At 35.5% G+C, this 15,721-nt stretch overlaps 2 protein-coding genes and 1 non-coding gene across 4 annotated transcripts; 1 reads left to right on the top strand and 2 right to left on the bottom strand.

Moving 5' to 3' along the window:
* Positions 1 to 3,807: 3,807 nt before the first annotated feature.
* TRNAM-CAU (transfer RNA methionine (anticodon CAU)) lies at positions 3,808 to 3,879 on the bottom strand. Its single transcript has one exon. It is a non-coding gene; the product is annotated as a tRNA-Met (tRNA).
* A 36-nt stretch (positions 3,880 to 3,915) lies between these two features.
* LOC137742699 (vacuolar protein sorting-associated protein 22 homolog 1) lies at positions 3,916 to 6,068 on the top strand. 2 transcript variants are annotated; one of them, XM_068482634.2, is made up of 7 exons: positions 3,916 to 4,066; positions 4,150 to 4,260; positions 4,499 to 4,634; positions 4,746 to 4,900; positions 5,378 to 5,485; positions 5,607 to 5,696; positions 5,810 to 6,068. In XM_068482634.2, the coding sequence occupies exons 1-7, from the start codon at positions 4,016 to 4,018 to the stop codon at positions 5,909 to 5,911; spliced, it is 753 nt and encodes a 250-aa protein (XP_068338735.2). In that variant the 5' UTR covers positions 3,916 to 4,015; the 3' UTR covers positions 5,912 to 6,068. The 2 variants fall into 2 exon arrangements, with proteins under 2 accessions (XP_068338735.2, XP_088536702.1); XM_088680576.1 differs by lacking the exon at positions 5,378 to 5,485 and having other exon boundaries at positions 3,938 to 4,066.
* LOC137742698 (fatty acid desaturase 4, chloroplastic) lies at positions 6,062 to 7,472 on the bottom strand. The gene has a single exon (XM_068482633.2). It carries the CDS (start codon positions 7,344 to 7,346, stop codon positions 6,405 to 6,407), a length of 942 nt encoding a protein of 313 aa, XP_068338734.1. The 5' UTR covers positions 7,347 to 7,472; the 3' UTR covers positions 6,062 to 6,404.
* Between the last annotated feature and the right edge of the window lie 8,249 nt (positions 7,473 to 15,721).

The raw sequence follows: 15,721 nt of genomic DNA, 5'->3' as shown, positions 1-15,721 counted from the left end.
TCTCTAGTCATTGGGCTAAAACAAGCTCTGGGGAGAAAATATTTTTCTGGGCTAGATTCCCGTTAGGATTTAAGCCTGGCTTAAATTATTCTGGACCCACGAAATTGTCATATTTCAAACCTTATTTTGTTTTTTTACTTATAATCTAACTGCTATGATCAAATGAGATCACATCTAAGGGTTAAAAAAAAAGATTTGATGGCCCAAAATTAAATCTAACATCTAAAATAATTTAAGAAAACTATTTAAATCAAATTTAACTTAAAACTTTATAAATACCTATGTATTTGTATGCTTTTTAATTACTTATCGGAATTTAAATATTTTTAAATTAAAATGTTCATAAAAATTAATTAGAATAATCTACATAAATTTTATTTTTAAAAAGAGTTACCAAACCAAAAAAAAAAAAAAAAAAAAGAGGGGCTAAAATCATTATTTAATAATTTCAGGCTAAAATTTTCAGCCATAAAGATCATCTCCTACCCATGGGATAAAACTTAAAATATAAGCTTAAACCCCCCCCCCCCCCCCCCCCCCACAAAAAAAAAAAAAAAAACCATCTTCAACCATTGGGCTAAAATAAGTCTCGAGGAGAAAATATATATGTGGGCTAAATTCTCCCCAAGATTTAAGCCTGGCTTAAATTATTCTGGACCTACCAAACTACCATATTTCAAACCTTTTTTTGTTTGTTACTTATAATCTAACGAATATGATCAAATCTAATTGGAAAAGAAAAAAAAAAGGATTTGATGGCCCAAAGTTAAATCTAATGTCTAAAATAATTTAAATCAAAATTAACTTAAAACTTTATAAATACCTATGTATTTGTATGATTTTTAATTACTTATCGGAATTTAAATATTTTTAGATAAAAATGTTCATAAAAATAAATTAGGATAATCTACATACATTTTATTTTCAACAAAATTACTGAAAAATAAATTAGGCTAAAATCATTATTTAATAATTTCAGAGTAAAATTTTAAGTCATAAGGGTCAGAGGAGAAAAGTAGTTTTATGGGTTAAATTTTTGAACTTTATCCCCAAGGGTTGGAGATAGTCTAAGGGTTGGAGAAAAAAAACAATTTTTAGGTTATGGGTTAAAATTTTCTGGCTTAAAATTTTAAACTTTATCCCTAAGGATTGAAGATGGTCTAAGTATTGAAAACTAAATTGATTGCCAACTTGATCAATTACAAACTTGCATAGCACTTATAGACCCATTTTTCACCCATTATATTTTGGTAATTGATTAGTCCAACACTTGAACGTTGTAGAATTTTAAAATAATCAAATTTGACAAACTTATTTTTCTTTTTGTAGGATAGATAAATGAAGCGAAGGGGTTCAAATTTGAAGCATCTTTTTACCACTAAACGAAGAAAAATACCAATTAACCATAGAGCTCAACGTATTATAAAACTTAGATGTTCTTTTTGGTCGAGGAGATATCTGTAGATAGTAATCTTCTGATTCACGAAGCTCCCATGGAGCGAATGGGAATAGTAGTTTTCTCGACGATGATAGTTTCTCAGAGAAGAAATCCAATACCAGCATGTCAAGGAGAAAGAAGAGCAACAAGGGAAAGCAAAAGAAACCAGTTACTGGTAAAGCATCTCTCTCAACCGTGATGTTTTATTATCAGGCAGTACTTGAGAGCTTGGAAGCATCCTTTTTGGGAACTGCAAGTGTTCTGGGATGGTTAGGCCTCATGCTCGGAACCCTTGTCTATACTCGTTACTTAATGAAGATGAAATTAAGAAGAATCCTCATGTAAATACAATGTATTCCCGTTAATATTTCTAATGCCAATAGATTTCCTTTCGTTGAGATTATTGTGTTGATTGTGTTTTGATCGTGATCCATGCAGGTTGTCTCATGTTGGTTTCTCTACCTTGACACTCCTAGATATGTTTTTGTTCCCACTAAGTGAAATGTTTTAGGTTTTATTCTCACCAAGAATTCACTCGCTCGGGTTTTTCATTTTTTTTCCTGCTCTTTTCTTTCTCCAATGGTTGTCCCTTTCTACAAAAAGTAATAATTTGATCCAATCTCTCTACTTCCAATAGTATAATCAGAGAAAGAGCTCCGGAATGCACCGACTCTTCTTTCTCATAAGTTAATAAACCGACCACCCCCTCTATTATTCCTAATTCTTCAAATAAGAGCAAAGTCATGAGAAAACGAACCTATATATTGTCAGACAAATTCCCCGAAGAAATAACATATCAAATATTTCTTGGTTTGCCCGTCAAATCTCTAAACATATGCAGCTTGGTGTGCAACTCATGGCGGCCTCTAGTCAGAAACCCTACCTTCATTCGCACGATCTTCAGCCGGACAATCCAAACAAACCTACCCGACTTTCCCCTCCTATTGATGGCTTTAGCCGAGAGAAAGAACACCAGTAGGATCTACTCTTTGCATCGGGATACTCGGATTTCGGTGAGTATGCCAAGCTTGTTAATCGTTTTGCTTACGATAAAGAACCTATCGTCTGTGAAAATTTTACTATTCAAGCTAGGTTTTTCGACATGATCGGGACTTGTAACGGCCTCGTATCCCTTGTTTCAAATGCTAACTATTTTGACTGCAAAGCAATCGTAATTTGGAACCCTAGTGTTGGAAAGTTTGTGGTTTTGCGAGGCCTAGCGTTAGCCTAGCCAGGCTGGATTCGACTAAACGTGTAGCAAGTTATGCCTTTGCCCATGACTCGTGTGACAATGACTACAAAGTTTTGAGAACTATAAGTCATTTGAGTGGACCTACGGAAGTTGAGGTTTGGTCGTTAGCCAATTCCTCCTGGAGAAGTGTCAGTTTCATCGAAGGTTTTGTTTCGTTCCACGAACCTGCTTTCATCAATGGTCCGTTCCATTGGACTCAGCTTTTCGTGAACCTTGCGTTCTTTGTAGTCGAATCTGTAAGGCAAAACGGATATGATTTTCACATGTAGGTGATGACAGAGTATGGCGTGGTGGAATCGTGGACTAAATTGTAACCTGTTTGCCTGCAGAACGTGATACAGAGAAGCCGTTTATTTCTCCCAAGAGTGGTGAATTAGTGCTCAAAATGGTCGACGGCCGGGTAATATGGTCGACACTGAGACCGGACAAGCTAAATAGTTTAGAAAGGATGGATGTGGCATGTGAGTACTACTTCATGGATTCTCATATAGAGAGTCTCGTCTTACCAACCGAATGTAATTTCGTACCGAGGATCAAGCAAGAAGTAAGCTTATAGAAATGTGCCTTCAAATGCATATTTCCCACATGCAGCGGTGAAATTTAATTAGTTTTCAGTCGTGGATTGAATTCCCCGTTTTCATGGACGTACAGTTTACGCTTTTAATTGGTGTCACCAAAATCTACTATGGGCATGCTGGTTTACTTTTTCACGCATTCATATGTTGGTTTGCTTCACGCATTCATATGTGTGGCATTCACACCATATTTCATAATAATAATAACTATACCTAATTTTATGCATACACATAATTTAGTTTGCGAAATAATTTGTGCACACCTGTTTTCTCTATATACTGTTTATCTATATCTTTTTAACTCTTATTTGTGTCGGAGAAAAAAAGTCTCTCTTTCTTCAATTCTGTCAACATTTGTAACTTGAGTTGAAATTGTTAATTTAAAAAAAAAAAAGGCCAAACTGTTACTAAACTGTCATATAAAAGGCTCTTAACAACTTCTTTCTTACTCTCTAGATTTTAGAGTTTCTGCAAATCGGCAATAGCCCGTTAATTACGCTCAATCGACGGAAACAAAAAATCATAAAAAATAGAATGGAATATATCAGAGCCAGGTTTCGATCCTGGGACCTGTGGGTTATGGGCCCACCACGCTTCCGCTGCGCCACTCTGATCGTTGACAAATGTACTCCCAACAGTACATTTAAACAATTTTTAGGTTACTAAGTTATTGCTTGCGAGTGAGTTGGCTTTCCGTACTACTTTCCTCTTCTCAGCTCCACTGAAGCGGGTCGCGGAAGAAGAAGAACCATGAGGAGGAGACCTGGAATCGGCGGCTTGCAGACCGCTGCCGCCGCTAGGGTTTGTGATTTTTCTTCTTCTCCGCCTTTGATTGCGGCCACTTATTACCGAGTTCAATTATCCAATCCTTGCTTTTCTTGCAGGACCAATATCGTCAGCTGGGCGATAATGTTGCCAAGATCAGAACCGATCTCATGAAGGAGCAGCTCACCACTTTCCGAACCCAGTTGGAAGATTTCGCTCGAAAGCACAAGGTCCCATTTTTCTTCTCAATCAATCACTTTCAATACCAAATTAAGTCAAAATTTTTATATTGTATTCGATTTACATTGGCTGTTTGGCAAGTGTTGGATTGCCCAGGCAGATAGGCCTTCTTTTTGATCCATTGCGTCTCGGGTTCAAACCCTCTCCCCTCTCCTTAGTGTAGCTTAGAGTAGTAATATCGTTTCAAGATAAATAATTTATATTGACTGTTTGATACGGATGGTGCAGAATGACATTCGAAAGAACCCAGCTTTCAGATCACAATTTCATAACATGTGCACCAAGGTAGGAGTAGATCCATTGGCATCCAATAAGGGCTTTTGGGCAGAGCTTTTGGGGATTGGTGATTTCTACTATGAACTTGGTTGGTATCCGTCTCCTTAATCTCTTTGTATATCTTTGATTGGGTGTGAATTGTTATGGTTGCTTCGGATATGTAAGTGTGTTCTAAAAGGGAGCGGATTTGGTTAGACAGGGGTGCAAATTGTTGACATTTGCTTGGCAACAAGACCCCACAATGGGGGTTTGATCAACCTGCAGGAACTATGCAGTCTGCTTCGTCAGAGGCGGAAGAGTGATCGCGAAGCTGTTTCCGAGGATGATTGCCTGCGTGCTATAAGCAAGCTCAAGGTTATGTGGCTTAGCTTGTCCTTGCATAACATAGGGGAATAAGTTTTGTTACCAGGGTTGATGACAGTAGCAATTGTTCGAGTATAATCTCATTTTAAAGAAGAGTTAGCTTTAAGTTTGTTACTGCGGCTCTAAGTAATCGGTGGTGCTGTTTAGTCAGAATTGGTTTGTTGTGAGATTAGGTACATTTAGCAGTATGTTACTGATAGCTATATGATACCCTTTCCTCTGTATTGCAATTCAGTCAGTACATGTCAAAGTTTACAATTCCTTCTTTCTAATAGGAAATAATATTTTTGACCTTGAGATATTCAAACTCTGTATTTCATGATCTGTTATCATGCTATCGACTCTATTTCATGTACTTTCCCTTAAGCAGTTCATCGTATCATATCCCTGCAGTAGGCAGCACCATACTAGCATGATTATAGCTTAGTGAAGCATTGCATTGCACTCACATCTGTTACTTGATTCCAGGTATTGGGTAATGGTTATGAGGTCATTTCTATTGGAAAGAGAAAGCTCGTTCGTTCCGTTCCAACTGAGTTGAACAAAGACCATAATGAAATTCTAGAGCTAGCCCAGGTTCCAATTTTTGTTTTATCGTCCTCCTAACTTCACCTGGAATAACAGTTTCAATAATCTTAATTTTCTTTTTGTCGTCTAGATTGATATTTACGGTTATGTTCTGCTTCTGTTCTCTTAGGCTAAAGGCTTTGTGACTGTTGTTGAGGTGGAGAGACGGCTATCTTGGACCACTGGCCGTGCAATCGATGCCCTTGACACTTTATTAGATGTAAGTTGATGACATTTACTAATCGACTCATTTAGGATCCTCACTTTCCCTTTAGTCGATTTTAAATGTATAGTAGGATTCCCTTGGCTTAATAAAACCATTGATTTTCTCAGGAGGGTCTTGCAATGATTGATGATGGTCACAAAGATGGTGTCCGCCGATATTGGTTTCCCTGTGTATCCTCCATCTCCACTCCAGTAGGAGCCGAAGGTTAACAAACACAAGATTTCTCAACATACTGAAGTTCGAAGGGTTAAATGTGCATACCCAAAGATTGCTGATTTCTCTATTTTCCGTTTGTAACACTAGTTGGTTCAACAGTGCTGCTGGACAATGTATTTCATCGTATAAAGAAGACGTTTGCGTTTGAAAGTGCGTATTTTCTTGGTACATGAATATTGAACTAGATGAAGCTGATACAATAGCTGGTGATCATATACAGACATCACCTAATCTTTTGAAAGAAATACTGCAGTGAGTAAATAATATTGTGAACCGAAGAAATGGTGGGTAATCCATTAAGGGAAGGTTTTCTGCACTCCCCTATTCACCTCCAACACGCCTTTGTTTAGTTGCGTCCATTGTTTCTTCCTTGATTTATTCAATACAATGGCTAGAGAAAACAGAGGAGAGTTGGACGTCAAAATGTGAGTGCGGAAATCACCCATTTAATTAAAATCCCCAAAAGAATGTAAAGGTAAAAAAGGTTCATTGGCCTTGAAGTTGTGAAGCAGTCTCAGTTTCTTCAATCCATTCAGAGCTAGGTTCACTCCAAGACCTGGGTCTTAACCCTAACTTAAAAAATAAGACCATCTCCAATGCCTCGAAAACCTTCTGCTGGTCCAAAAGCTCATTCCAAACCCCACTCACAATGCAGTAATTGTTGTTGTAAGGCTGCCGGTGGTGTGCCGCATGTTGCGGCCGCGATACCAAGACGCCTAAATCTTGCAAGGCCACCACAACTGGCGGCAGGCGGCTCTTGGTGCCGTGTGCCCAAGCATGAAACTGTTGGCTAAACATAATGGAGCCAGAGCACACTGCAACAAACCCATTAACTACTGGATCATCACACACTAGGTCTATAGGAAGCACAAAGAAAGTCACCACACGAGCTAGGGCATGTAAGTTGTTGGCAAATTGGCGCCTAGTGATCGTCCAAGGCCACTTGTGATGGCCTTGGAACGCTTCGATTTGGGGACCAAAAATTGGAGTCGAGGCCCCACCATAATTGTCAATGCCCCAATGGTACACTCCAGACCCGAGGTCTGCCAGCACATACCCAACCAAGCCTGCCAAAAAGGGCTCGAGCCATATGTGTGAATCAGCTGCACAAGTTACGGATTTGGCTAGAGAAACTAGGACTGTTGTGCACCCACTAGCCACCCATGCACGGTGAGACCATGTGGATAGCAAACTTGGGTCATTGGGTTGAGGAGGACGGATGGTGGTGTCTGTGAGTAGGGCGGGTGAGGGCGAGGGTGAGGGCTCTAGCAGTTGCAGTGGTGGTTTGAGGACTAGCTTTTCAGGGGCGGGGTTCGCCTTGGTGGTGGAGGCGGAGCAATGCACGCTGGTGCGGAGGATTGGAGAGTGGGATGTGTGGAGTTGGTTTATGGGACTTGGGAGGAACTTGGTTTGGGTTAAGATAGCCATTGGAGGGTGCTAATGAGAGACAGTATAAGTGGCTAACTGGAGGCAATATATGTATATTTGTCAAGTTTAGAGGAGTGGTTGGGAACGAAGGAGGTGGTTCTTGTGGTGGTGAGAAGGTGTGGAGAAATGTTGTGGTAGGCATAGGGTAGCGTGGGTTTATCAAGTCCTCAACCTCCTTGTTGCGAATGAATTTTTCACGAACAATGTTCTTTTGGACTTAAAATGTCACCCTCCCCAATATAAACATCAAATATTAGTCTCATGATTTCCTCTTTTTTTTTGTTTTTTTTAATTACATATATAGAATGTATCTCACCACATATTGATGGTAGATTAGTTTTCTTTCTTATACAGTCCCGGTACCATATGAAATGATAGCGTACTTGTGGCCCTAAAGGCAAATAGTACACCGACGTAGAGTTGGTGACCTAAGGAATGCATCTCATGGGAGTTTGGATTCGGGTTGGGGGTTCCAAACCTTTGCTTGCGTTCCATTAGACTAACTCCTTGAGGTTTCCTTTATCATTTTAATCTTCATGCACTCAAACATGTTATATTATTAAGATTTAATTTGTATTACTATAGAAATAAAAAGCTATGAGTTTAAATGATGTATTTAAATGCGAAAGTTCAATTAACTTGTAGCTCAAGTAATTAAAAATCCGAAGTATTGGCAGCTTGGAAACACCTCATTAACAAGAGAGCATCATTATCTCCTTATTAATGGTGATCAATTTGAAAACTCATGTCATGCTTTTCACACAGCACGAGCTACCTTTGACATATGACAGCTTACAGATTACAGACGTGGAAACATCTAAGTCTTACATATGACAGATTACAGACGTGGAATCATCTAAGCCGTTGGATTGGTTTGACCGAAGGGACGAGTGCGAAGGAAGAAAAACCCAGTCCTTTGAATTGTGCGGTGGCTCATGAGTGTGTGGAGTTTTATTTTATTTTATTTATATTTTATTTTATTTTTTATTTTTTAAACAATCAGAGTGGCGAAAGCATAATGTCCATAACCCGCCTTTTTAATCGATATCACTTCTCTATGAAAAATCACTATCGCTTCTCGTAAAAAACCAAGAACAAAGATGGTATTTTAATTGCGTGGTGGCTCATAACTCTCACCTCATAAGCAAAGCATTTGAGATGTGGTGGTGGTCCTTTTCTCCTCGTTGAGAAGCTTCTTGCAAATTAAAGGATTGCTAGTAAATGATAAGGACACACTTGGCATGCAGTTGACGTCGGATATTCGTTTCCTCAAAAGCATCTACAACTAGCATGATTCTCCAATTAGATCACCATTTATACGGCATCGTTCAAATGAAAATTCATGTCAATATATACTAATTGCTCATCAATTTTAGAATTAAAAAGAATTAATTGCTCATCATTTAGAATTAAAAAGAATTAGAGCATTTGGTTCTTGAATTTTGGCCTAATTGAAGCTTTGATCATTAAACTAAAAATTCAAATCTTCTAGCTAGAAAATGCGATATGAGATAGGTGTTCAGGTGGTTTTCTATGATTTACAAGATGAAAATACTATTATAAATTTCATCCAAGATTCCAAAATAAAAAAGTTTAAAAAGCAAAACAATTGATGAAAATTCTAAAAGAGTTATAGTTCATTTGAGTAGCATAATTATAAATTCATCCTAAATAAGAGTTTAAAAGGTAAAACATGGATGAAAATTCTAAAAGAGTAACCTAAGAACTACTACTACACATTGTAATAAGTTTATGGACCAATATTCACAAAATTTTAGTTTAGGGATACAAACTCCAATTAGACTAAAACATATAGACCACTGCTCCAATTGTGACATCCCATATCGCCCAGGGGAGTGATCTTTATATGTATATTCCCATCCCTACCTAGCACGAGGCTTTTTGGGAGCTCATTGGCTTTGGGTTCCATTGGAACTCCAAAGTTAAGCGAGTAGCGCACGAGAGCACTCCCATGATGGGTGACCCACTGGGAAGTTCTCATGTGAGTTCCCAAAAACAAAACCGTGAGGGAATGGTAAGCCCAAAGCGGACAACATCGTGCTACGGTGGTGAAGCAGGCCCGGGAAGTGATCCACCCTCGGCCGGGATGTGACACCAATTATCTTGTAAAATTAAATTAAATTTGCAGAAGAATAATGGATTTCCTAAACAAGGCAATATTATTGATGTTCCAAACTATGACGTTGAGCTGAATGCAAAAACAGAAACTTTTGTGCGTGTCGTGGATTTGAAAAGTTTTAAGTAAACACCATAAACAAGACATTACGCAATCGAACTTCTGTGAAGATTGATGATAGAATTTTTAGTACCTACTAAAAGAAGGTTAAAATCACACAAATATTTGCAAGAGTACTCGGATGTTATTGTATAGATGCTCATGCAAGGTCGTTCTCCATAAGGACTATTTACATAATATATGTAAAAATAATTCCTAATTAACTACCTAAAACTAAAAATTTAGAAATATGATTTGGAAATTGGGTAATATTAAAAACGAATTTTAATTAAAAACAACTAATAAATTCAGTCAAAATTAATATGATAAAAGAAAAGAGTTTTTAAAAACCAATTTATAAAAGCACTAGGGTTCCACCAGCACCTAGCAATCCTATGTATTTTTACCAATTACTTATGATCTACACATGTCACTTTAAATGTTAGGTTTTCCTAATGTATATTCTACTTTAAACCTCCAACATAGAATGTATATCTAACATGCAATATGTCCGAATGTTCAGATCAAATATGAACATGAGAGACTCATTATGTTTGTGAAAACCCTTTGAAAAACCATGCAACCCTTAAGACGTGGTGTTCATCTTAAGCAAGATTACATTTACCAACCACAAGAAGCCAGCGTCAATTTCAGGGGACCTTCCGACCAAATTTGTATCAAATTACTTTTCTAAATATCCTAATGGTGATCATGCATTAAGACAATTAGATAGTTTAAGCATAGTGATTAATAATTCAAAGCACTATGTTTTAGAATTAAAAAAAAATAAAAAAGAATTAATTGCTCATCATGTAGAATTAAAAAGAATTAATTGCTCATCATGTAGAATTAAAAAAAAATTAAAAAGAATTAAAAACCATTTTTAAAATTGCTGCCTGCTTCAATTTTAGAATTAAAAAGAATTAATTGCTCATCATGTAGAATTAAAAAGAATTAGAGACTTGAATTTTGGCCCAACTGAAGCTTTGATCATTAAACTAAAAATTCAAATCTTCTGGTTAGAAAATGCGAAATGAGATAGGTGCTCATGTGGCATTCTAGGATTCACAAAATGAAAATATTATTAAAAAAATTTATCCAAGATTCCAAAATAAAAGTTTAAAAGGTAAAAGAATGGATGAAAATTCTAAAAGAGTTACAGTTCATTTGAGTAGCATAATTATAAATTCACCCTAAATAAGAGTTTAAAAGGTAAAACATGGATGAAAATTCTAAAAGAGTAACCTAAGAACTATTACTACACATTGTAATAAGTTCAATATTCATGGAAATTTAATTTAGAGATACAAACTCCAATTAGACTAATATATATAGACCACTACTGCAATTATCTCTTAAAATTAAAATTTGCAAAAGAATAATGGATTTCCTAAACAAAGCAATATTATTGATGTTCCAAACTATGATGTTGGAGAAATTTTTCCATTGTCCGGGCTCATTAGCTGACCTAGAGTTCCACCCATAATGACTTGACACTTGTAAACATTTTTCATAGAACATGCTGTTTAAGAATTAAAAAATAAAACATATAGGGGTTTAGGCCCCACTAGTCTCTTCTTCCTCTCTCCCTTCTTTAGGAAAGGCCTTTTCATCACCATAGCACCAACCTTTTCTCTTCCCTGTCCATCGCCGTCTCTATGCACACTGCCAAGCAAGCAATCTCCGACCAAAGCGTCACCACCACCTGCATCCGAACGTCCTCTACTGCCACCACCAAGATCACCCACTCGATGTTGATGCCCTTCACCCAACAACAACATCATGCCCACCACTATGAACACCCACCCGAAACTCTAGTCTTTATCACCCAACTGAAATATGAATTTGATACCATCTTCTTCTTCTATAGTCTTTCCCAACTGAAATATGATTTTAAAAGAGATGGCATAAAAATTTTGAAATTAATTGTTGAGTTATAATTTTAAATAATGTAAATGTAAAAATCTTGGATGTTTTCGGCAAAGATTGCTTGGTTGCCGGTGTGCATGGAAACGGCAAAGGGAGAGGAAGAGAGAAGACTGGCCGATGTTGAATTCATAAAATGCCTTTCACTTTCCCGAAGAAGGGAGATAGGAAGGAGTGGGTCCAAATCCCAATATATTTTTTTTAATCTTTAAACGGTGGGTTGGTGTTAAAATGTGTATAGGTGTCAATTCAAGATTGGTGGAACTCCAGGTCAGCTAATGAGCCGGGAACCTGGAAATATTTCTCATGACATTGAGCTGAATGCAAAAACACAAACTTTTGTGCGTGTCATGGATTTAAAAAGTTTTAGCTAAACACGGTAAACAAGACATTGCTCAATCAAACTTCTGCGAAGATTGATGATAGGATTTTTAGTACCTACGAAAAGAATATTAAAATCACACAAAATACTTGCAAGAGTACAAAAATGTTGTAGTATAGACGCTTATGGAAGGTCGTTCTCCACAAGGACTATTTCAATAATATATGTACAAACAATTCCTAATTAACTACATACAAACAATTCCTAATTAACTACTTAAAACTAAAAATTTAGAAATATGATTTGGAAATTGCGTAATATTAAAAACGAATTTTAATTAAAAACAAATAATAAATTCAGCCAAAATTAATACAATAAAAGAAAAGAGCTTTTAAATATCAATTTATAAAAGCACTAGGGTTCCGCCAGCACCTAGCAATCCTATGTATTTTTACCAATTACTTATGATATACAAATGCCACTTTGAATATTAGGTTTTCCTAATATATATGCTACTTGGAATCTCCAAATAGAACGTATATTTAACATGCAATCTGTCCGGACGTTTGGATCAAATATGAACATGAGAGACTCATTATGTTTTGTGAAATCCTTTTGAAAAACCATGCAACCCTTAAGACGTAGTGTTCATCTTAAGCGAGATTACAATTATTAACCACAAGAAGCCAGCGTCAATGTTAGGAAAGCTTCCGACCAAAATTGCATCAAATTACTTTTCTAAAGATCCTAATGGTGATTAAGCATTAAGACAATTAGATAGTTTAAGCATAGTGATTAATAATTCAAAGCATACATGCAATCAATCATAAGCAATCAAATAAAAATTACACATTCATGTTAAGGCTCAAGGCTTCGTCCTAGCAAAACGGATTAGTTATGCATATTTATAATTAAAATCAAAGAAAATTATATTATGAAGAAAAAGATTGAAAACATCTCAAACTAAAAGTCTGAAAATCTTCAAGAGCCCTAACCAATTTCCTATCTCCAAAGTCGCATGAAAGAAGAAGTAAAAACTAGGGTCGACCAAGCTTTATGACCCGGCCTCGGGTGACGACTCTAGTTCAGAAGAAGAGGTGATCTCGGCACCAGGTTGCGATAAAGGGCCCGAGAAGCCCAAGTCCGAAAAAAGCCCAAGGGGCTAGAAATTGAGAATTTACATGTCAACTACATAATTTAAAATAAAAATTAATAATTGATTTATGATTTTAATATCACATCTTTATTAAACTCCTAACTAATTTTCAATTCAAAACATTTCCCAGAAAAAAAAAAAAAAAGAGTAAGTTTGTACCCCTTAATTTTTTATAAAAAGGTTTTCAATTTTTTAATCTTATATGTACCCATTCATGTAACTTTTCAAATTTTTAATCTTAAAATGTACCCATCCTGACACTTAGTACTACAATATAGTATTATTCCTCTTCACTTCTAAGTGTGAGGTATTAGGTTCGATTCTCGCTAAAGGCTTTGAACCACTATTATTAGCCTATTGTGAGGCAAAACCCACCCCTTCCCTAATAGTGTAGATAATATCGTTTGTTAAAAAAAAAATACCTATTCTTAAATATACCAATTTGTTGTATGTAAAATGTACCCTTTTTTTTTTAATATAAAATCTATTCAATTTTTTCTAATCCATTTTTAAACTTATATGGGTACATTCTTTTTCTTGATTTGAGAATGTATCCATGTCAAATTTAATCAAAGAAATTTACGAATGTTATTAAGCCTAATATCTATTATTTTTTTGTATGATTTTGAAGAATGTACCAATATTTTGGTACAATAATTTTTTTTGTTAATTGTGATGAATGTACCATGTTTACACACACACACACACACACACACAATATATTGAAGTGTATAATTTTTGTTTTAGTATTTAATTTTAATCACACAAATTATAGTTTTTTTTTTTTTTGAAATTTAAAATCTCATTAATATAAACAACTATAATTTATAATTTAAAAAATATAGTAACCTATATAGAAATACATTATCACATTAATTATAGGGACTTTGATAAAAAATTGAAAACCAACAAGGTTTCATTTAAAGAATATTGATAATTAGGGACCGCATCTCAAATGTCCCTAATAAAATATACTAGAAAATAAAATCCTAATTAAGCTAGGAGAATCTGCCAGGGAATTGTCCAGCCACGTTTTAGCCTCAAATCTCTTCCAAATCCGGCCCATGACAACTTGTTTTAAAGATCAAAACATTATGAACACATCTCCAGAAATGGACTGAATCCAAAATAGGTCATCTTGGGCTCCAAAACTCGCAGTCAAGCCCAAAATGTCACTTTTCCAACATCACGCACTGCTCCTTTATTCTATTGCCAGAAAATAATTGCTCGGTGGAAAAATATGATATTTTGATATGATTAAGCTAATCGACTCACGAACGTCTTTCAATTGGAATTACTCCAAAATTCATCCATTTGAACATGTTTTGCTCCAAATGAAGTCAAAAGTCCTATATGAAAATACAATTTAAAGTATCAAAATTCTTTCAAAATAATAGATAAAATATACTAAGAATAAGATTAAATATATAATATAAAATCTGCTCGTCAATTGACATTATCATAAACAACCAGAAAGAACAGGAATACAAAAGTAAAATGCATTGCATTCAATTCAAGCTACAATATTTCGTGTTTTGGAACTTGAACATTTCATGTTTCATTCTTCTTAATCGCAGCTCAATAGCAAATTAATATACAAATTTAGTTATGGCACTAGTATAAGCTCGGTAGACCCAATTTAAGTAATTTCACTTTTTTCGGCACGTTTAGTGTCCTCGCTTGGATTATAGGCGGACTTGGAGTGGCTTGGAAACTCATAATATTTTGAATTCATAATAATTTTGGAAACACATATTTAAGGTTTGAAATTCATATCTGATTCGTAATATCACCACATTTAATATTCATGTCTAGTTCAAATGAACATAGAGTAAATTGTAACAATAGTCCCTTAACTTTAACCTAATTGGAGCAATGATCATTCAACTACAAATCTATTACTATTGGTCCCTCAATTCATCAAAACGTACAGTTATGGTCATTTTCGTCAACTCCGTTAGAATTTTCGTCAAAATAAGTCACGTGCCATGCAAGTGAGGCTAAATCAAGATGCAAATATGAAAAATCAAATAAGAAAAATTGTATCAATGATCCCTCATCTTTAACCAAGTTGTAGCAATAGTCTTTCCAACATAACTCATTTTGACAGAATTTGATGGAGTTAACGAAAATGACCATAGCTACACGTTTTGATGAGTTGAGGGACCAATAGTAATAAATTTTTAGTTGATGGATCATTACTCTAATTTAATTAAAGTTAAGTGACCATTGCTATGATTTACACAATGAACTTATCATCTAATGCGGTCCACCAAACAAGGGCCTAAATTATTTTAGATAATATTTATTGATATAATTTTGAAACTATTAAGTCATTGTGGGTCGACACAATGATCATTTTGTTTTGCCGTTTTCATACTTTAAAAGTCTGTTTGGAAGTGTTTTAATACTAAATCTAGTTTATAAATTTGATTTATGTGGCATTTCTATTTATAAATTAGGCCCTCCTAAACACTTGTAACTAATTTTAGAACCAACCAATAATAATATGACACATGTCACAATCCTAAAAAATCTAATTACACACAAAGCACATATACAATTTAGGCTTATCTTTAACTACACTATCTGCAACTCGATTTTAATCTCACTTTGCTCCATGTAACTTAAAAGTTATCACGTTACTTCCTAAAACTCAAAGGTCGCTTCATTTTTCGCCCTAGAACTTGATTTTAGTCCTATTTCACCTTCTCAAACTTAAAAGTCATGTCTAT

This window comes from Pyrus communis, chromosome 11 (genome assembly GCF_041283825.1).
Source record: "Pyrus communis isolate YQ-2024b chromosome 11, ASM4128382v1, whole genome shotgun sequence".
In the NCBI taxonomy this organism is placed as follows: Eukaryota; Viridiplantae; Streptophyta; class Magnoliopsida; order Rosales; family Rosaceae; genus Pyrus; species Pyrus communis.
This window is presented reverse-complemented; position numbering and strand designations above follow the sequence as displayed.